This window comes from Taudactylus pleione, unplaced genomic scaffold (genome assembly GCF_031769625.1).
Source record: "Taudactylus pleione unplaced genomic scaffold, aTauple2 ptg000270l, whole genome shotgun sequence".
Taxonomy (NCBI): Eukaryota; Metazoa; Chordata; class Amphibia; order Anura; family Myobatrachidae; genus Taudactylus; species Taudactylus pleione.
Window position 1 is genome coordinate 6800129 of NW_028284672.1, and position 23026 is coordinate 6823154.

The following is a 23026-nucleotide window of genomic DNA, read 5'->3' on the forward strand; positions in this document are numbered from 1 at the left end:
CATCCCGATTTCAAGGGAACAGTCCCGTTTTTCGGGCACTGCCCTGCTGTTCCACACGTGGGCCGAAGTGTCCCGCAGGCGGTTGGGAGGTTGGGCATCCAGGACCCTTGAGAAGCTGAATGGATGCTCATGCAACAGAGGGCAGGGAGAGGGCTGGGGGCAGCCCAGCTACTGAAGGACAGCTGAGTTCTCCCCCAGCCTGAAGTTAAATGGGAGGCGTGCCTTATGGGCACACCCCCAAATATGTAGTTAAGGGGGTGTGGCATATGGCAATCAGGTCACGTTCCCTTTCGGACGCGTGCAAGGTTACCGGGCGTCACTGTCCAGAACATGCACAGGGTACGGCAACATCTGAAACCAGAGCCGGATTAAGGTCTGTGGGGGCCCCTGGGAAACAAACATGTGGAGGCCCCTATTAAATATGGACAAAATGGGGATATGCACAATGGGGACCGTGTCGCTCGCAAGTGGTATATTGACAAACAGCAATAAGCTAAGCTTAGCGCTGTTTGTTAAATACGGAAAGGAGGAAATTTAGTGAGTGATATAACCTCTTTAGCACTGTCTCCCCAGAGAAATCAAACTTCAAGCACACACAAGGAAAAAACACACATATGGGCACCCACATGAAATATTACTCACCAATTGCACAATCTTATCAACATTACACTGCACATAGTGCCCCTGATTCACATTACACCACATAGTACTAGTGCTCCTTATTCATGTTATGACACACAGTAGTGCCCCTTTTACACAATGCCCACAGTAGTAGTACCCCTAATACACATAATGCCCACAGTAGTAGTGCCTCTTACACAATGCCCTCAGCAGTAGTGCCCCTTATGCAGTGTCCCAGTAGTGGTAGTGCCCCTTATGCAGTGCCCACAGTAGTGGTGCCCCTTATGCAATTCCTATAGTAGCGGTGCCCCTTATGCAGTGCCCCCAGTAGTGGTAGTGCCCCTTATGCAGTACCCCCAGTAGTGTTGCCCCTTTTGTAGTGCCCCAGTAGTTGTAGTGCCCCTTATGCAGTGTCCCCAGTAGTGACAGTGCCCCCAGTAGTGGTGCCTCTTATGCAGTTCTCCAATAGCAGTGCCCCTTTATGCAGTGCCCCCAGTAGTAGTGCCCCCAGGAGTGGTACCCCTTATGCAGTGCCTCCTATGCAATGACCCATTAGTAGTGCCTCCAGTAGTCATGCTCCCTGTAGTAATGCCCCCAGTAGTCATGCACCCTGTGGTAGGGCCCCCAATAGTAATGCCCCCTGTAGTAGTGCCACCTGTATAAATTCACCAATTAGTAATTCCCCCAGTAGTAGAGCCCCCAATAGTAATGGCCCCTGAGTAATACCCCCAGTAGTAGTGCCCCCAATAGTAATACCTCCCGAGTATTGCCCACAGTAGTAGTGCCCGCTATAATGAAGCCACTTGCACACACACAAAAAATAAATAAATACTTACTTACCTTAAGCACCGCTCCCGAGACCGCTGCTGTCTTGTCTGCCTGGCTGCTCCTCTTAACTATGGGAGAGACGTCATGATGTCTCTCCCTTAGTGCACTGCGGGAGCTTGAAGCCGGACCTCAGGAGTGAGCTCCTGCCTTCGGCTCCGGCTGCCGCTGTGGGGAGGGGGCCGGGCGCCCACTGGTAATAAAACCTCATCACTGAAAACCACGCGCCACGTAAATTAAAAAAAAAGAAAAGTCACTTACCTGTCCGGGTCTCCGCGGCTCCCGGCAGCCTCCCCTCTCTCTTCTTACTGGAGAGGGGGCTGCTGGGAGTCCCGGGGGCTGATGGGAGGAGCAAGGGCTGCTGGGAGATGTAGTTCTCCCAGCGCCCATTCCGGGGGGGCCACACACACCGCACCGGGTGTCACATACACACACTCATGCACTCATACACACACACACATACCACACAGTCACTCATACACACTTACATACACCACACACACTGACATACTCACCGCTGCTGCTGAAGAGCCGGCTCCCGACGCTGGATGCAGAAGAAGATGAGAAGACAGCGCTTCGGAAGGTGAGTAATTAAGGACTAATTAAGCTAATTGGATACTTCCAATTGCTTAATTAGTCCTTTGGGGAGGGGAGGGGTTGTCAGAGCAAGTACACGTGATTTTTCCTAAGAATATTGATTTCTGGAAAAATCCTGCTTGCTCAGGAGGTGCGCAAAAAAGAACCTCCCGGTGTGTGTTTTTATAAAAAACATGCACCTAATAGAATAGCAAAAAACCCGCACCTGCAGGAAATACCTCGCAGGTGCGGGTTTTTGGCTTTTCTCGCAGCCTTTTGAATATGCCCCATAGTATGAGATGTAAAAGATACAAAAAAAACTGTGTACTCCATGTGGTGAAGTGATGCAATCAATTTGCTGGAATTTACTCCCCTTAGCCAGGAAAGAAGCAAACTTAAACTAAAGTTTTCAGTAAGGACCTCACAGGAGACAAATATTCATCCGCAAAAGGTATTCGAAAAAGAAACATAATTAGCTTTGATTTCCGCCATGGCCCTAACTTTGTGGAGTTTGTATATTCTCCCTGTGCTTGCATCAATTTCTTCCAGCTACTCCAGTTACCTCCTACACTCAAAAAATATACTAGTAAGTTAATTGTCTCCCAACAAAATGTAACCCGTGTGTGTTTGTGTGTGAGCATGTGGTAGGGAATATAGATTGTAAGCTCCACTGAAGCATGGACTGATATGAATGAATGAATGAATGAATGAATGAATGAATGAATGAATGAATGAATGAATGACCAGTGGTGTTGGTTTATTGAGAGATAGTAGGTACAGCCGTACTAATTGTTACATGCACACAAGTAATATAACGGACCTTGAGCAGAGTGCTATACAGTTCACTAGCCAGTGAGTGTGTGCTGCAAATGGGAAGCGGTGCATGGATGCTGGAACAACTTTAAATGCAGGTATTCACCAGGTCTCTCATAGGAGCCACATAAAAGACTTCTGTCTCTCACCATGTCAATCTACACACTATGGTCCCTGCACATGTTCAGTAGTAATCATGGCAGAAATCTTGGGACAGGACATGAAGCCTCCCTGGAGAACTGGAATTTTCACAGTAGCGCACTCCTCTTTCAACAATATTAAGCGGATTGTGTAACATATATGTTTTATCTGACTAGTCTTGAAGATGCGTATTGTCTATGTTCCTGCCTCTCTTACCATGTGCTGTCACAGCCTTTGCATCTCTTTTCAGCCTCCTAAGGGCAGCACAGATGGTGTAATGGTTAGCATTACTGCTTCACAGCACTGAGGTTATGGGTTAGATTCCCACTATGGCCCTAACTGTGTGGAGTTTGAATGTTCTCCCTGTGCTTGCATGGGTTTCCTTCAGGTACTTCGGTTACCAGCTCCCACACTCCAAACATATGTTGGTAGGTTAATTGGCTCCCAACAAAAATTAACCCTAGTGTGTATGTGTGTGACCATGTGATAGAGAACATAGATTGTAATCTCCATTAGGGCAGGGACTGATATAAATGAATGGCCTGAGCTGCTACAGTAGATAAATAACCAGTAATAATAATAATACTTAGTTGCTGTTTTTCACACTTTCCACTTTTGTCTATTGTGCCTTCCATCAGCTCACACTGTGCTCTTCTATCAGCTTTGTGTTTTTCTATTTGCAGCACCAACAAAGGTTAGTTACGCTCTCTTGCTTTGGTCTGTACAATGGTCTATGCATATAGCCTAATAATTTACTAGGCAAGATGGGGTCTTTGCATGGTACAGTAGCAATGTATTGCTCTGGATGGTTATCCGATTGGAGCTTTCCCATGACTAATGCTTTACTTGCAGATATGCTCCTCTCCATGCAGCAAGATGCTACATTAGTGTTTAATTGCACTAACAACATGTGAATGGTGTAAAAGGCAGTGGAATTGGGTAAGTTAGCTGGTATTACCTGATTTGCCATTGGTGTGCAAATACACAAGAAAAAATGATAATTTGATGAGGTAAATGAGATAAGATCTTCAGCAAGTTTGAGTGACCCATTGCGTCATCCCCCTGCCATTGTGTTTCTGAAGGGGAAAGATGTATCAAACTTTATAAAAAGGTCAGTTGGAAAAGTAGCGCATAGCAACCAAACAGCTTCTAGCTATCATTACAAGTACATTCTATAAAATGATAACTACAGAAGTATCCACATTTACCTATCCTCAAATTGTAGCAAGTAGCCCAGTTTGGCACTCCACATGCTCTGTGACTAAGCCACGGCATGCATCCCGCCACACATTTCTTCACAAAACATTCAAAGCCATTGCAAGGTTTCCTGGCACCCAAGTCAGAACTTCAGCCTACTGCCCCTCCCCCAATCCCCACTTTCCAGACCCTTGATGCTTACACTCACCTGAGTTCATATGACGCTGCTCAGAGGCTCACTGCTGTTCGTAGGTCTCCTGCTGGTGCCAGCGCTGCCCGAAGAACTGCGGGGACAGAGGAGATAAAGGGGAAAGTTGTGCAGCCACGAGTTCATCCGCGTGGGCATCTTAAAGTGCAGGGGGTCCCGTGGAAGCAGCTGTCCCCGGAGCAGGAGCGAAGGTACCAGGGGAGGACAACAGGTCACATGGGAGGACATGACCTACACAAGCTGTCCCACAGATGTCCCCTCTAGACAATTGGAAGAGACAGGGGCGGATAGGCAGTAGTCAATGGAGGAACGGAATGGATCTCAGAGATCTGTTGTTGCCATCACTGGGTGCCATATATGGTAATAAATGAGAGTATTTGGTGTAGCTGATAAAGTTGATGTCTGAAAATAGAACTAATATGTATTTCTCCCAGGCAGCCTCAGCGGGCCGTACATTCTGGTCCTTGCACCCTTAGGCAGCTGCCTAAAGCTGCCTAAAGGAAGCACCATCCCTAAAAACGTGTAGTTTTTGCTACACTAATGTGACAAAATTACAATGCACTGGTACCCTAGATCAGGGTGGGGAAATTTTTTTCTGCTTAGGGCCATTTTTTGATATATATAACATTATTTGTGGGCCCAATGCAGGCCATGCCCCTCTCCATGTGAGCAGTAAGGGCAGCGGTGTGACCGTCTGAAGTGTCCTAAGGATGTTCCAGAAGGCACTTCTGCATAGATTCTTGCTGCAGATGAGGCTATCAGAAAAAAAGCTCTGAGGGCCAGACCAAATGATTCCACGGGCCTTATACAGCCCCTGGGCTTCAGATTTCTCTTCCCGGCCCTAGATACTGGTGCTGGCATTACATGTATAAGCTATTGGCGACTCTGACACAAACCTTGGTAAGAAGGCAGAGGGAGGACACAAGTTTTCAGTGAAATACATTGTACCATGCATCATTGTGTTTAATCTGGGACTTTATACCAATTCCTCTGAAGCAAAAGTACTAATCTTATGTACGAAGGACATTATAAGTGTCTTTGTATGCTGCTACAATGCTAATAAGATGCTAACTTCAGGAAACAGTACGAAAATCCAGGAAACGCTACCTGTGTCGGAGAGTCTAAGTTGTGCCAAGTTTCTCATGCCATATAGCACTTGTCCTCTTTGGAAGCTTTGATACATTTCCTCCTCTCCACTGTAAAGCATATTTCTTGCCTTTTCCCAGACTCCTGTCTTTGCTGCTTGGCTCATGTCTGTCCACTTCTTTTCCTAAATGTCCTCTTCTCTTAAATCAGCTTCTTTTATGCCTAATGCAGAGCTTCCCAAACAAGGTCCTCAAGGCTCCCGAACAGTACAGGTGACTTAATTAGTACCTCAGTCAATTTGATTTAACACCTGTGCTCAACCAAGGTTATCTCTAAAACCTGTACTGTTGGGGAGCCTTGAGGACTGTGTTTGTGAACCTCTGACCTAATGTCTGCCCACTGAATGTCTCATGTCTACTCATTTTTTAGTCCTAAGCCCCCTCCCCTTCTTGCTCCATAGAAGTACTCTGCCTTTTATCTTGCGTTTTTCTCATATCTTCCCCCTTTTCTTCTGCAATGCTACCAGTGGTGGCTCCAGAGGTGGGGCTGCAGTGCAGTCCAAAATTCAAATAGGGGAGCCACATCAACTGCCAGTGAGTACTTGCCGGTGAGGTTTGGCAGCATTTGGGGTGACAGTTGGTGTGGCTCCCCTATTAGAATTTTGGACTACGCTGCAGCCCCACCTCTGGAGCTGCCACTGAATGCTACCATCCCCTTATGCTCTATGGTCTTTCTTCTACCTTTGCCATGTGCAAGTGGGGCTAATTCATAGCATCAGTGCCAGTGTAGTGTTGTCCTTTATATTGGAGCATATATAGATTGTTTTCTGTATGAAAGCTTGCAATATGAACAGTTCAGGCAAACTGGTATCAAACTTATTACTAGCTATAGAGTGTATTGTAAAGTCGGATTATTAACTACCCTGAAATTCACAATAGTTTGGTTATTTATTTATAGCAAACACATTTTACAGGACTGCAGTTACAAGCAAATTCCCATTTGAACCCTGCAGCATGTATTTTTTATAGTAGCGATTTAGTTTAGCATTAAGGTAGGACAGACTCTTATAGGATATGGTGTTTTGTAGAAACATAAATATATGAATTGTGCTCACAAATGCTAAAAAAGCAAAATAAGATACAATATACCTCTCTGTGTAATAATAAAGCATGGCTTGTTAAGACATATAAACATGGTAGCACAGCCTACACTGACAATGCAAATCATGGAGACATACAAGCAAAAGCATATTTGCATGTAAACAAATAAGGGAAAAAGTCATTTTGGACACACTACAAGCTGTAAAAATGTCCCTTTCTTTCCACCTTTGTACTAAACGATGTGAACAGACTCTATTCACATTTTATTCCATCCTTGGGTGCTGAGGAGATCCATGCTGAAGGCTAACCAGTGCTTTAAACAGCAGGACCAACAGCTGAGCACAAACAACATGGAGGCAGGTTAGTGTGAAATACATGCGGTAACCATATAAGTGTTTGCAATGTGTGTGTACGTGTATACTGCTATTCCTATACACTAAAATGCATGCCTGTGTATTATGCTGATTCTAGTTTATTTTATATGTGGTCACAAAAGAAAATATTATGTAATGCAAATATCACGGTTTGCGCAGACATAACTAATGCTCTGTGTGACAAATCGATGTAGTATGTTGCATATGATCTAAGACACCTGTAGCCTCCAGGGCCTGCTGACACTGACAGGCCAATTTTGTTTAAACTAATTGACAGCAATACCTTAGAGCAGTTCTTCAGCCTGCCATCGCCGAGTTTCCTCTCAGTTTCAAAACCGTGAGAAAATATGTATAGATAACGCATGAAACCAACTAATGCCGGAGGTGAAGACAATGACTACATTTTAATTTGTAATGTTACATATTGCAATAATGACTGGTACATAATTGTTATATGAATGTTAGAGAATACAAGTATCAGTGGATGTTATTGCTTAGAGGAATTCATCTAATTGTTTAATCCAGTATGCATGGGATTAGGGAAATTATTATTATAACATAGTAGTAATAATAATTATTATACTGAATTGTGTAGAACATCTTAATGTTCTGCATATAATAAGCTTAGAGATTTAAAGATATGAAATGTAGGTGGAGAATATATTTTGAGAGTGGGAGAGTTGTTACCTTTCTTTGAATTTCGGAACAATTCAGAAGAGACTCAAGGCCTGGTTCAGAGATGGAAGCAAAGGCGATTACGTACACATATATCGATCATTTGTTTGCCATTGCGTATGCGTATAAGCCACACTCAGCGTGCCCAGTGATCACATTGTGATTACGGACACACAGGGGAATCCATCGCTAAGTGAGCGACTGGTTGTCAGCTTTTGGGGGTGGAAAAGGGGGGTGGTCAATAAAACGCAGGCGTGTTTGATTGTTTAAAAGTGGTCAGGTGAGGCAGGGGAGGCAGAGCCTTTCCTGTCATACTTAGGTATACTCCACAGTTTTGACTATAAAAATGTTAAGAAAAATATAAAGAAAATATTATAAATATCTTCTTTCTTTATTCTAATTGTTTTTATAGTTAAAACTCTGTAGTAAAAAGTGTATGGCAGGTGAGGCACTGCCTCACCTGTCTACCTTTTCCGCACATCCCTGATCAAAACGCACCAAATTTCCATCACTATATACTGCTGCACCTTTGTGTAATCAGGTTTCATATATGTATCTATAAATCTGGCTCTGATACTAGCCAGTGCCTCCCCAGCCATTTACTTTACCGCACATCATTGGTTGCATGGGCATGCATAAATTAGCTCTTGCGATCTCCTATGCAGCATGAAAGCCCTCTGCGTGTCAGGAGAGCTGCCGAGTCTGCGGCTGATCAGACCTGCTGCAAGGGCAAGATGGCCGCTCGATGTGCATCGATGTTACCAATATTTCCGCAGGAAAGCGACGTCATACACACATGAGAAGGCAGCGGTGGGCGTCCCATGTTCAGATAGGCTTTGTAACTATTAGCATATTTTCACAGCTACATCGCATATGAGGTCCCATAATTCTTTCAAAAAGTCCATCTCGGACTTTAGGTCAGTGTAGCTGCAAATGTCAGCATACATATATTTCAAAGCATATGTTTTACCACCTTTCATTTTTTAGCTGTCAAGCCTAAAAGAATAGACAATCAGTGGAAAGCATTTAGGGGGCGATTCAAATGTTTTGCCGGCGGATTTTTTTTAAGACTCTTGACGGAGAAATTCAATTGTTGTTCCGTCAGGGCAAGATAGCCGCCGGCGCTGGCATTTCTGCTCGCACCCTCAGGAGGGTGCGAGCAGAAATGTGTGAGAAACCCCCTGGTTAGGGCGCGCTAACCGCAGTTAGGGCGCCCTAACCAGAACTTAAGACAGGTTTAGCCATTTTACACGGCTAAACCTGGGAAGAAGAGGGCGATAATTAATGAGCGCCCAGAACAATTGAATCGCCCCCTTAGAGTCTGATAGAAATTGGAGTTGCTCTCGGTATATTCAAAGCACCTGCCACTATGAGGAACATTGCAATGTCAGCTCCACTAATATGTTGTAATTTAATGTAAAATATCAGGTTATCACCATTATAAAGGCTTCTTCAGTAAAGTTTTATCTAGTGTAACTTTAAATGTAAGAACCTGTTCTGTGGTTTTACATATTTATTTTTTCGTTGTTTTTGCTGTTGTTCTTTAGCCATTTGTTAGGTATACTTAAATAATTGCAAAATAAATTGTTTTTATGTGTCAATTTGATCATGAAAAAATGTATATGCTTTATTCTCACAAGTAATAATGCATATGATCATCAGTTCATGGTTTTGGTATATACTGTAGTGTGAGTTGGTCAATAAGTGCCATCTATAAATAGAATAAAAGGTCTATCATCAGATTCTATGATAAATTGGAAATTTGAGCTGCTTGACTTTAAAGGGAAAAAGTATGTAAATTGCAAAGTGACATGGATTATGTAATATACTGCTATGTAACAGAAAAAAAAATACATAAGAATGAAAATAAAACATCTTAATGATGAGGAAACAAATATTTAACAGATTGAGAAAAGGGGGGTAAAATAAAATGTGAGACAACTTCAGAATATGGGCCTGTGGTGTATGCACTGCTGATGTCAAACTAATGGGTACACACTGGACGATGGGTATCGGGACAATACTTCGGCCTGTCCGACCGATATATCGTGCCGTGGGTACACATCAGATCGATGTAATGAAGGGCGGAACAATCACTAACGTTCATTAACATGCATGGAGCCGCATGCGATATTAACAGGTTTCATATGTAGTACAGTACATCAAACCTGACGACATTGCAAGCGACCACTGATATCACGCATACACGCTGCACGATATTGGCCAAATCATAACAACATCGTCCTAGCATGTACCAGGCATTAGTGGAGCAATTTTTTGCTACTGTGCATGCATTGTTGCAGTTATAATTGCATGTGCATACAGGGAGAAGTGTATTGAAAATGTAGTGAGTTGACAGGGAGCGCATGTATGCAGATGGTCCATCTTTTGGGCGCGTTATGGGAGTGTGGCGGACAGTTAGGAGCTGATTGACTGGTACTTTATCTCTCTCCACTTTATCTCCATCAAATTCTTAGTAAATAGACTCCACAGTCTGTTAAGTGACATTTAAGAGCCGATTGGTTGGTACTTTATCTCCCTCCACAGCTTGGTACATAGACCCCATAGGTGCGTGACTACTTAGAAGTATTGACTCTTATGTAATAGCGAAATGCATTATTTAAAGATGATGTAAAGGAGAGATTAAAACAATGGACATTATCTTTTGTGTTTATGGTTCCTTTAGCCATACTTGTCGATAATCCTGGAAATTTCAAGGGCCAAATGTAATAGGGTTAGAGTCAGGGCCGTATCTATAATGGGTGCAGGGTGTGATGTGCACACGGGGTCCCCGGGTCCAGAGGGGCCCCGCAAAGCACACCCTGCACCCATATTTTCCAAAACTCACCTGTCCGTGGTCCCGATTCGGGTATCACCGCTGCACAGAACACCGTAAAATGGTCACCGCTGCCATTTTTCCGGTGTTCTGCGCATGCGCAGTAGTCTCTGGGCACACTCTAGTGCCCAGAGTCTACTGACTCTGCAGTGGACGGCCAGATGCAATAGTCAGCTGCCAGCTGCCGGGGAGAGAGGAGGGGGCCTGGCACAGGGAATGCACATGGGACACCTCCTCTCTTAAGACACCCCTGGTTAGAGGTTAGAAAATATGAGAGTTTAGCAGTAAACTGTCACACTATTACATTGCTTAAGTTGAATTTTATTCAAATGGGAAAATATCTTGATGAGAGTTTAAATCGTGACAGTTTCTTGAATCTGAAAAACATGTGAGTTTTCATGTTCTCAGACTCTATTACATTCGCTGAGTTTTAAAAGTGTGTCTCTTCACATGGAAAGTATATCCTCCTATGTATCATCCTCCTGATATGGAAATATACTTGAAGTGGAATGAGTGTGATGGCACAAACGCCATATTCACGTTGAGTTCTGCCCCTGGCATCTCTGTATGGCCGCACTTCAAGGAGATTGTCAGACTCTTTGGAGTCTGGGAGATAACCATTATTTGGTCTCCTGGAAACTCTATGCAACTCCATAAAGAGATCTCAAAAACAAATCTATACAGTATAATTACATTTTGCAGGGGGTTTTTTAAAGTTATGTACAGTATAGCTGCAATGACCATGAATTACAGAAATTATGTTATAGTTTATATTTATATCATATTTGTACTTATTCTCAACAGTGATATTCTCCTTATTTTGATCAGTAAGAAAAGCTATGAAGCATATCTTTTGAGTGTCACTTCCCGTTTTAGACGGTTGATGCAAATAACTCATACATTTAAACTAGCATGTCAAGGATATGATCTTTTAATAAAGACTTTCATCAAAGACAATCTTCAAAGACAATTCACTGGATACAAAGGTTTTGCATGGAGCATAAACAAGGAAAGTCTATTTTGCAGCCCATTATTACTGAAGAGTGTTGTAGGTAGCTGCCACAGATGCACCTACCTCTTGCTCCAGTTTTCTCCAGATAGCTCAGTCTCAGCTCTGTAGGTAGAAAGGGTGAGAAGGGGCTCATGAGCTTGAAAGTTTGACAACAATGTTAGCTGTTGGACATTACAAGTGTAACAATGCATTTTACCTCATGGTTGTTAAATAAAATGGCCACCAGACTATTTATTTGTTGAATTAATGAAACAATCTTCATTTACATCTGGTCGGGTCTAAAAGAATTGCCCATTAGTGACACCTGTACCATATCTCTATCTGATACGATCACTATCCAAAGAATGGTGGAGGATTATTTTCATGACACCGTACAAATAGACATGTCACAGAGTCCCTTCGAGTACTGGAAGGAAAAAAGGCAATTTGGGGGCCCTTTTACAAATTGGCTTTGCATTACTTAAGCTGCCCACACTCCATTGTGTACAGTACTCGGAGAGAGTTTTCAGCACAGCCGGGAACCTTGTGAGTGAATAGCGTAGGAGGCTAAAATGTGGAAAATATTATATTAATCAAAATGAACTGGAAATTCCATGAGGAAGATCTTTCCCGGAAATTACATCACAGTACAGAGACTTCTGTAATGGTGGATTCCAGCGGTAATTAATTAATATTGTGTGAGGATAATGTGCACACTGATGAGGGTGAGAATGGAAATGATGGTGACATCTCGCCACTGTACAGCTGTAGCCTTAAGCCAATTGGTAGCTTGTTTAGTGGGGGCCCAAACAAACCAAGCACTTCAGCCACAAAAGTGTCAGTCCCTGTCGCTGAAGTGCTTGGCTTGTTAATGTGTGCATGTCCTTTTAAATATCCAACATAAGGGTGGGTGGGAGGGCCCAAGGACAATTCCATATTGCATTACCTTTCATTTCTGCTACTGCTGTGTGGCAATGTTTCGTAGATGTGCTTTAAACAGCGGTGTCATGGCTGCTGCTCTGTCGCTTAGCAACCAGCCAGCTCACTGCAGCCTTTGGCCAATAATGGTAAAAACAATTTTTTGAGCTGTGAGGTGCTCTAAATTGGCTGTAAATTACTGAAAATTAATGTTATTGAGGTTAATAATACTCTAGGAACATAAAAAGCCCAAATTATGTGATTTTAGCTTTATTTGTCAATCTTTGTAAAAATCTAAATCCAAATACAAAGCCAGTCATGGCGGTTTGGCAAATACAAAGTCGGACGACGAATCAGGGCCAAATCCAAATGCAGTAAAAATGGTCCGGCGCACTTCTCTAATTGCAATTTTTAAGTGTGTATAAAGTTTAATTTAAAAACACAGTGAAGTGGACATGAATAAACATGAAAATAAATCAGCAGATAGAGAAAAATGAAAGAGTATTGTAATTGCTCACCTTAAAACTACAATAGTAGGGAGATAGAATGCTACTAGCACTGGACAGGTTTTGCAAGCAAAATGTGGGGGAGATGCAGAAATAAATATAGCCTTGTAGGGGGAATGAAAGGGTAGTCCGCTGCTATCTGATGGGTAAAAGTAACTTTTTAATGCCCCCACAGTGGCCCCTTACTCATTGTCACTGAGGTCTCCTGTTGTAGTTACAAACAACAAGGTCCTTTTTATACATAATTAATGTATGGGCCACACCTGTGTGGTTGATATTGCTTCCGGTATGCTTCCGGCCCCTTACTTGCCCAGGTGTTATTTTTGCCTACTTTCAGTACATATAATAGTAACTTATAGTCAATGTATTTTTGAAACGGGTGCTAAAATCAATTATTTGATAATTTGATAAAAGGTCTTGAGCAACCTGAACTGTTGTTTATTGCTTTATGAAACGTAATGTTTATTCCACACTTATTGGATGGTTGTTTACAAAGTGACCAGTTTACCAAATCTGCCCAAAACACTGTAAGTTTGCATGTTGTGGGGGCTGGGCTGGTGCTGGGGCAATGACATTTTCACACTTTTATTTATACTAGTCACTCACTTTATATTACAAAAAAGTACAGAATAATAATAGTTTATTTGATCAACTCAATCCCGGGTATGCCTGAAATCCCGGGGTTGAGATTTTTTCAGTCCCGAATACCGGGATTGAAAGAATGAGGTGGCATTGGCTTCCCTAATCCCCACATACTGTACCTCTAAAGCCACATACTGCTCTCTCTTCTTCCATCATGGGGCAAAGGTGTTTCTTCTACAAATATCTAGTCAATTATATATAATAAAATCAAATGCTCAAAATCAAATAAAAAAATCAAAAGATACCCAATGTTAGATCTGACTCATGGAGATTTTACTATACATTGCGTATCTATTCCATCTCCCTCAAAATGTAGACAGTCAAGGCTTAGACAATCAAAATGTTGACTGATAAAAATTTCGACATGGCCAAAATGTCGACATAGGCACAAAGTCAACAGGATTGTTAAAATGTAGACACAGTCAAAAAGGCAACAATAAATAAATGTCATTAGTCAAAATGTCGACAAGGTCAAAATGTAGACAGTAAGAATGTCGACAGTCATAAGGTCAACAACCAAAATGTCGACATGGCCAAAATATCGACAACCAAAAAGTCAACATGGACATAAGGTTGATAATTAAAATGTAGACACAGTTAAAATGACGACAGTTGTAAGTTCAACAACTAAATGTCGACAGGGTCAAAATGTAGACAGTTAAAAGGTTGGCAATCATAATAAAATAACACAACCACTGCTAAAAGCAAGTGGCTCCTTCAAGCAAGTGGCTGCTAAAAGCTGGCCTGTGGTTCAGATGCTGCTAAAATTTAACTAATTTTGCTGCTCCTAGCCTGGCGGCTCTCACAGGTATCTGAGCCATTGGTTTTTAGCAGCACCTGAGTAGCAGGCAAGCTTTTAGCAACCACTGGCTTTTAGCAGTGGCTATGTTATTTTATAAGGACTGTTGACATTTTGACCGTGTTAACATTTTGGTGTCAACCTTATTATTTGTCTATATTTTCAATGTCGATATTTTTACTGTGTCTAAATTTTTACTGTCGATATTTTGCCCTGTCAACATTCCAACTTGTCTATATATTAATTGTCTATATTATGTACATGTCTACATTATGTCCCTGTCAACATTTTGACAGTCTAGATATTGATTGCTGACATATAGTCCATGTCAACCCTTTGGTTGTCTAAATACTGTACCTGTCAACATTATGATGTCTTTATTTGAATGTCTACATTTTGCATAACTAATATACAGTACCAAACCCTCTCCAAGATGCCGTAGTTTTCTGTCATGGCAATCTAACATACCACCTTGGCCATGTTTTGTTCTTCCCTTTGTTAAGGGGCACATTTTATTTACTTGCACTTCACCCACATCTACTATCTCTGCAAGGTCACTTACTGCTCTGTCTTTTCATTAATGGAGGAAAATCTAATTCTAATAAAATATGTAATCACTACCAAATCAACAATCCAATGTATACTCAAATCAAACATCTTTCTCAAAACATTTGACTTCTGAGCTCACAAAACAATAAATCAATCTATCAATCACATTTTAAATCAATCAATCATCTTCACAAATCAATTATCTTTCTCAAACTATTTGACATCTACTCTTTCAATCAATCAATAAATGTATTAACCTGTTTTCCTATCTGCCACTGCTATACCACTTTCATAGATGTCATATCTTGTGTTAGTGGTGCTAGTCGCTCTGTCACTAATTTTAGACAGCCAGCTTTCAGCGGCATTTGGACAATATTGGTGAAAAAAATTGACATTTGTGCGGTACTGTAGATGTAGACAATGATTTTAATACTAATGGAACAAAGAAATCTTGAAATTATGTTATTTTATCTGCTTTTCCCATTTTTTAATGAAATCCAAAATTTAAACCAAAACACACAAGGCTTTTGTTTGGCAAAACCAAAACCAATACAAAAACACTGAATTTGTTATAGAACGGAAATCAAAGTCGAATCCAAAACATGCTTTATCAAATATCTATTCCATAGTAAAAGCCATACAATAAAAATCAAAAGATTCATATTGTGGGAGAATATGCTATTTACAATCCAAATAGGGTTTCTAGAGCTGGGAGTCCCTATTGGTGAGAAATGGAGGTGGAAAGTGATTTCACTAAACACTGATCCCTACTGCACTTCATTCCATCATAAATCCTAGTAACATACACTATTGTAGTAGGATTTCTACTGCAACCTTCCTGTATATAATCTTGTCTGTTAAATATCACCACTCCATGGGGGGGAATTTAATTAGCCGTGGTAACTTACAGCAGGCTGTGATCCCCTGAGGCTATCCAATTAGCCCTGAAGTCAGCCTGCAGGCTGCAGTTAACGTGTATTTCTTTTTGGGTTTCAGCAGACCCGAAAAGAATTACATGATAATTAGCCTGCTATTGGATGTAAACAGTGGGTTAACACATAGGTACGGGAGCTTTTGCTGGATTCTATGTATTAATGCCCAATAACAGAACATCTATTGGGAGAGAAAAAAGGGCTGTAATTGAAAAGCCCCAGGCGTTAAAGCCAGAGGCTACCACCTTTTTTCATCATCAATACATTATGGGAGCTAATTGAATTATCTTCTATGCCTCTCATATTGTGATGAGATTAGTATACTTAAAGCACATAATGTCAGCTCCTTTGATTTGCTCAAAATTATATAGCATACAGCACTGTATAAATTCCTAAATTATGATTCCACAGACATCTGTAGCATAAAGACACTAATTATCTTAGATCAGTAAAACATTTCAGTTATGAAAAATAACCTCAGACTTATATTTCAAGTAGACAAAATTATTTATCCTTTGATGTGATTTCATTGTGAGTGAATCATTGATTTTTATATCACAGCTTCCCAATATGACTACAAAACAATAAACATATAACTAAATATCTTCATTTTCAACTAGTTACGATTTTATTTTAGTTGTTTGTTTAAAAGATAAAAATGTGAAATAGTGAGTCTTGTTTAAATATAAGTTAGAAATCCTTAAGTGAATGCTGGTCTCTCCTGCCACTAATATTCTTTGGTATGGGAACTCCCAAGTCATCTACTGTATATTGTGTTTTCTCAATTATTTTCTTTTCACCATCCTGTTTTAGAGATGTCCAATTGTGGCATGCTCCATTTGGGACAGAATGGTGGCAATACACTATGTACAGTGCAGCATATATGGTAAAACTATCTCAATATAATATAATGATTATAAACAAAATTAGTGCCCCCCCCAAAAAAAAAACCCACATATTTAATGGAGTGATGCAACAAGTGGTCATATTTTCCAATGTAGATAATTACTGCCACCAAATATGTTAAAGGCTGCAACTACTGTGACAAATTGTGGTATCTTTGATTGATATTTTTCCGTGCATAGTACCTTGGCTTGAATGAGGATAGACTGATGTCTGTATATTATCAAATGTACTGTAGGTGGCCTACACGGATTGTAGATATTTCTGTAGGAGCAAATGTAGAAATCTTCATTGGATGAGGGACCTTCTTATCCAAGGAAAATGTTTGCAAATTGGGAAAAGTTTTTAAATGACCCCTGATGTAGAATAATTTAACTAGTATCTGGAATATACAGTACATTTGATAAACCTAGCTAAATAAGGTTCTTCATGCCGTTTCTAAAGTAGAGGTTCTATGTGAAGGTCTCAGTTATTTTGCTTAAACAGTATTAACGCCTATGCATCAGAGTGACCATTGTTTTGTATTTATTTTAAAAAAGTAAAGACAAACAATTACTTTAAAAAATTTGCCCTAGAGATCGGATAATAAATAATTCACATTTCAAATCAAATTATCCCCTCTCCTTCTAATCGTTTTTCAATGATCATTGCATTTCTTCTTCATAGGTTATATTTAAATGCAAAATTATTGCTCTTCCATATTGTCTTCTGTTTTTTGAATAATACTGAATTGTCAAATGTCTAAAATATTTTTTTATCTCTAAATTAAATATATTTACAGATGGACATTATGTTCTTTAATATACTATTTTGTTATTGTGCCCCTTTCTCTCCTTTTTTCCATTCTGTACCCTGCCCAACTCCGGAGTATATACTGTATGCCCCTTTGGGGTGCGAGGAGAAATGAATGAAAATATTGATCAGAGTGCCTTCACTCATCTGTTCACACCCTCCGAACTGAGATGAACAGAATTGCTTCCTCAGAATATAGAGGGATAATGAGTATCCCTTGCTCCTCATCATACTTAGCTACATGAGAACCAATTTGCTACTTAAAAATAACATAATCCTCATTTGTCTGTCTGCATTTAAAATGCAAATTGCACCAGTACTGTATGTTTAAAGTGATTTTTATTGTTGCTATTGGCCAGGATATCAGTGTTGTATTTAGTAAGCAGTACAATTTTTTTATTTCACAATTAACACTACATGGAGGGACAACAAGAAAAGGTTTGGTGATGTAAAATGGATACACAAGTATTCATTGCAAATCAATAGGTAGTTTTATTACGTAAACTGAAGGCAGGTCAGTTCAGTATATAGTTATCACTGTGTTAGGCTACGAATATGTTTAATTGACAAAATATATATTTTTAAGTGAGTATTTACAGTTTTATGCAGTTTGTAACCTGCTAACAATCCCAAAAAATTAGGAAAAATACCACATTCACTAGTACATAACTTTATAAGCAAATTATAATTTTCCTTTAACTACTTATAGGCTAATATCTATTTCCAAAAATATTCCCCAAATTGTTGATTTATTAAGTAATCATATTATGGAAATAATAGCTACTGTATTTAAACCAGAATCAGTATCATTTTTTTTTACAAATTTTCAGATTTGTACAATTATGCTGAATGAAGTTTAAATACAATGGTGTCAAAAGTTTTTACCCCCTTCCTGATTTCTTCTATATTTTTTCATATTTGTCACATTTATTTGTTTCAGATCTTCAAACAAGACTGAATATAATTACAAAATCAAGTTATAGTATCCTGTGCTGTCTCAATAAAGCTGCAGAGGTCTAACTTGATAAAGGTACCCAAACCTTGTACATACATACACATACAAAAGATAAGAAGGGCCAAACAGCGCTTCACTTAACATTCAGATGATAATACTGTATGGGTGTGACTTTACATATCAATCCTATATAAAGGAGAAAATACAATTCAATTACATTTATGGACAAAGTCTTTCTGGAAAATCCAAATCCTTATGAGAAATTCTCTCTCCTTCTGGTCATTAGCCCACAGTAGGTGGTAGCATTACCTCAAAAAAGTGGAAAAAAACAAATGCACCAATAGTGCATTATAATAAGATTTATTAGGATGCTTACAAGTCTGCACCACAAACTTCCAATATTGTAAAAGCTTAACATACATAAAATCCTATATAGGCTTTGACCTAAATCAATTACCCTAAAGTGTCCAGAATAGGATCCAGTATCAGCACTTTTCCCATACCAGGGAAACAAGAAAAGGCACAGTGGAAACTCCCAATGTATACCACAGCCAGGCAGTAGGGATGAGGTCTTCAACTTCAAACCAACATGTTTCACATATGTTCCTTTGTGAGGTGTGACACTTGTTTTATTTTCTCTTTTTTGAGGTACTGCTAGCACCTACTGTGGGTTAATGACCAGGAGTAGAGAGAATTTCTCATAAGGATTTGGAGTTTCCAGAAGGAATTTATCTGTATATTGTATTAAAATGTGGGACTATGTTTTCTCCTTCATTTAGGATTGATGTGTAATGTTACCCCCATACATTATTATTATTATCTAAAAGTCAAGTAGAGCACTGTTTGGACCTTCTTATCTTTTGTATATGTTTAAAACTGAATAAGAAACAAAGGCAAACTAAGTAGGTAAAAAATACACTTTTTAATTGATTATTTAATTTATTGTAGGAAAAAAAATTCCAACACAAATATACCCTATGTGAAAAATTAATTGACCCCTAAACCTAATAACTGGTTGGCCACTATTAGCAGAACAACTGCAGCCAAACATTTCCAATTCCTGGAGGTAAGTCTTTCACAGTGCAGTAGTGGAATTTTGTCCATTTCTTCTTTGCAGAATTGCTTTAATACAAACACATTGGAGGGCATTAACTGCCTGTTTAAGGTCCTGCCACAGCATCTCAAATGGATTTAAGTCAGGACTTTCACAAGGCCACTCCAAAACCTTAATTGTGTTTCTTTTTAGCCATTCAGGAGTGGACTTGTTCTTGTGCTTCAGATCATTGTCTTGCTGCATAAACCAATTGTGCATTACCTTCAGATCATGGAATGATGACCAGACATTCTCTATCAGAATTTTCCGGTAGAGAGCAGAGTTCATGATTCCATCAATTATGGCAAGTCATACAGGTCCAGAAGCAGTGAGGCATCCCCACGCCATCACACTACCACCAACATTTGTGACTGTTGGTATGATGTTCTTTTTGTGGAATGCTGTAATAGCATACGCCAGATTTAACTGGATCCTTGTCTTCCATAAAGTTCCATTTTTGACTTGTCAGTTCACAAAATATTAACCTAAAAGGCTTGGGGGTTGTCAGGCTTGGGGGCTGTTACCACCCACAGCTTAGCGACCGACCTGGTTGATGGTCGCGATGGTGAACACCATCGCGACCATCGTGGCTTGCGACGAGACCCTAAGGTTGGGTCTCGGTAACCGCAAGCCCCAGGGAGCTTCCTGCTCTGATTGAGCAGGAAGCTCCCCACTGACATCACTGATGATGTCAGTGCGGCCGCCCACAAAACAGCAGGTGTTCCTTAAGGAACATCTCCATTTGTGAAACCACCCCCCACCCCGCCTACAAAATGGAGCGAGATGTCGATCAACATTGACAGCCGCCCCTTTTCTAGAGAGCTCCGGGGCTTGCGCATGCACAGTATGGCCGCTGCGCGTGCCCATCGGCGATTGCGACCGGGTCTGAATGAGACCCAATATTTGACTTGTTTTTGTAAGTATTAGTAAATGTGTGATATAGCCCCAGAAACGCAAATCAATTTTGATCAATTTTGATTGATTTTAAAGTGATCAAAATCAATTTTAGTAAATATACCAATAAGAGTTAAATTCTTAATAATCTAGATTGTGTTTATTATCCTCCTACTAGAAATTAGCAAAATTGCACAAAATTATGTGTTAAAAACGTTTTTCTGTATACCAAGCCGACAGGTGTGAAGTTCTTGCAAAGTAAAAATTCCTTTCAAACTTTACCGCTCCATAAAATTCTATTCCGCACAGTTATTGTTCACAAAATATACTGGGAATTTAATCACCAGTTCTTCTGCTGTGAGGTTTGGTTGAATTACGTCAAATTCTATTTGTGAAACGTGCAAAATTCTTTCAACAAATATGGAATTAGGTTCAAATGTTGTGAAACAGTTTTAGAAAATTGTGCTCACCTCTCATCCCTTTTTTTGTCTTTCTTATCATCAGCTTTGTGCTGAAAGCCATACACTGTTTTTTAATTTAAAATGGCTGCCATCAGGTCAAGACAAAGTCACCTAGTGAAGTAGGTGGCTAAAACAATTAATCATTGGAGCCTAAACAATGACCCACATTCTTTTGCATCCCAACTTCCATTCTACTTTCAAACTCTCTCTGGAAGTGACTGTTCATGACAGCATCCCATCTGCATTGTGTTACACTTTCACAACTTTGAGAACACCAATGTGCTACATACTTCTACATTTGATGGATCTCTATATGTTAGTGTAACTATTACTACAGAATAGCATACCTGGGAACTTCACAAGCCACTAACTATTCTAATTACTTCTCAAAACTGTAAGGCAAAGCACAAATTCTGTTTTGAAATGTTGTGCATCTATTTTTGCACGCATGCACTTGATTTTACAAGATGAACATAAAGAGCCAGATGCTGACTTGTATGTACAGAATACTAGGGATGTGCAGGCTCGGATTAGTTCGGATTTTCCTGCCAAGTTCGGATTTTTCCCGCCAAAAATCTGGTCTCAGAAAGAGGCAAAACGTCATCTTTCATGGACAAACATCATGTTTCATGGACTTTTGTCCAGGAATGATTGTCCAGGAAGGTTGCAGGGTGGTTTCCGAAATGTTGCACCCCAAAACCCTAATTCTGCACTTTTTTTCGCCACCCATTCCTTGGTGATACGTTTCCACAGGATCGAATGCAATATACTTTTCGCACCGGCGAAAAGTTTTCAAATTGAATACGGTGAAAAAGTCAAACTGGCGAAAATGACGTCATCTGATCGAAAACCTTACAGAAACTGCATTTTCGCTCCATATTGAATACCCCTATGTGTGTACAATACAGTATGTGACTATGAGGTCTATGGAGATATTTTAGCTTTTGTTTCTTGGTGCAGAATATTTAATATTAGCTTCAGATAATTTATACGCAGCATTAATAAAATTATCTCCACTGCCCACAATGATATATCTATATAGAGAGGTCTTGATAAGATATGACTATCTCAACTTTTATTTGTTTAATATTTAAATGTATTTCTTTATAAATATTTAAGGGCAGACATATCATTTATACATAGTCTGGACACCCCATAAGTATAAGGAGGTGAATTAAAGGTTAAGTTTTAAATCAATTCTAAATCATTAATCGATTGCAGTAGATTTAATCAATTACAAAGGAGTGCCCCAAAAAGGAATTATCTGCTTAATTAGCTCTTGGTAATTGAATCCCCTACTGAGTACCTAGCAATCTATTCCTGGGTGCATTGCCAGCCACTTGATTATCTAGGGCCACCAGTACCCAAATAAAACACATATTTTATATGTGTACGGTATATAATTTTTCTATAAGTTGGTATTTTTAGCGAATAACATACTTTCCTATACATTTTAAGTCTGGTGCAGGGTCGTCCTATATTCACTGGCTCTTTCTTCTTGCCGACATATGTTTTCTTGCTTATATGTCTAGTTTGTTATTAATAAATTGACTACTGTATGGTTGTGCATTAATGGGATGTTCGACTGGCGCTGAGTTTCATATAAGATAAGATCCAATCAGATATGCAGCCATGAACAGCAGCGGCTTTCCAACAGAGCTCCTCAGATTAACGATAGAGAAAGAATAAGTTGGTTCCAGCGCTTTCTTAGAATCTAAAAACTGTCTTGATATTCCCATCATATAAAAAAGGAAAAACAATATATAGTGTGAACCTGCAAGAATAAATTGTGAATCAAAGATAGGAATCACACTCACCCTATTCAAGTGAGTGTATCGCCTTGGACCTAATAGTGGTCCTACGGTGGTTGCCGATTGCAACGATGGTATCACAGATGGTTTATCTTGATTTCTTCAAATGGTCAAATGAATAAAGACATAGAATACACTTCCATAGTGCAGATCAATGCGTTCCAAAACCAGTACAATTTTGTACTCACCTATTATAGTGTTTCATATGAGCTTTGGACATTCATTTGTATAGACCACGAGGTCCATCTGTTTTCCCCCAACCAGGGTAACAAAAAGCTCACAATAATGTTTGAAGAATATATAATGCATATAAAATATATATTTTTTT

General features: G+C 39.9%; 1 protein-coding gene across 1 annotated transcript in view; it reads left to right on the forward strand.

The window, feature by feature from the left end:
* The first annotated feature begins 6906 nt into the window (after positions 1 to 6906).
* POU2AF2 (POU class 2 homeobox associating factor 2) overlaps positions 6907 to 23026 on the forward strand; it is a 154574-nt gene continuing 138454 nt past the window's right edge. The window contains exon 1 of the mRNA XM_088481409.1: positions 6907 to 6927. Coding sequence (XP_088337535.1) covers positions 6918 to 6927 — 10 coding nt within the window. The 5' untranslated portion in view covers positions 6907 to 6917. The remainder of the gene's footprint in view (positions 6928 to 23026) is intronic.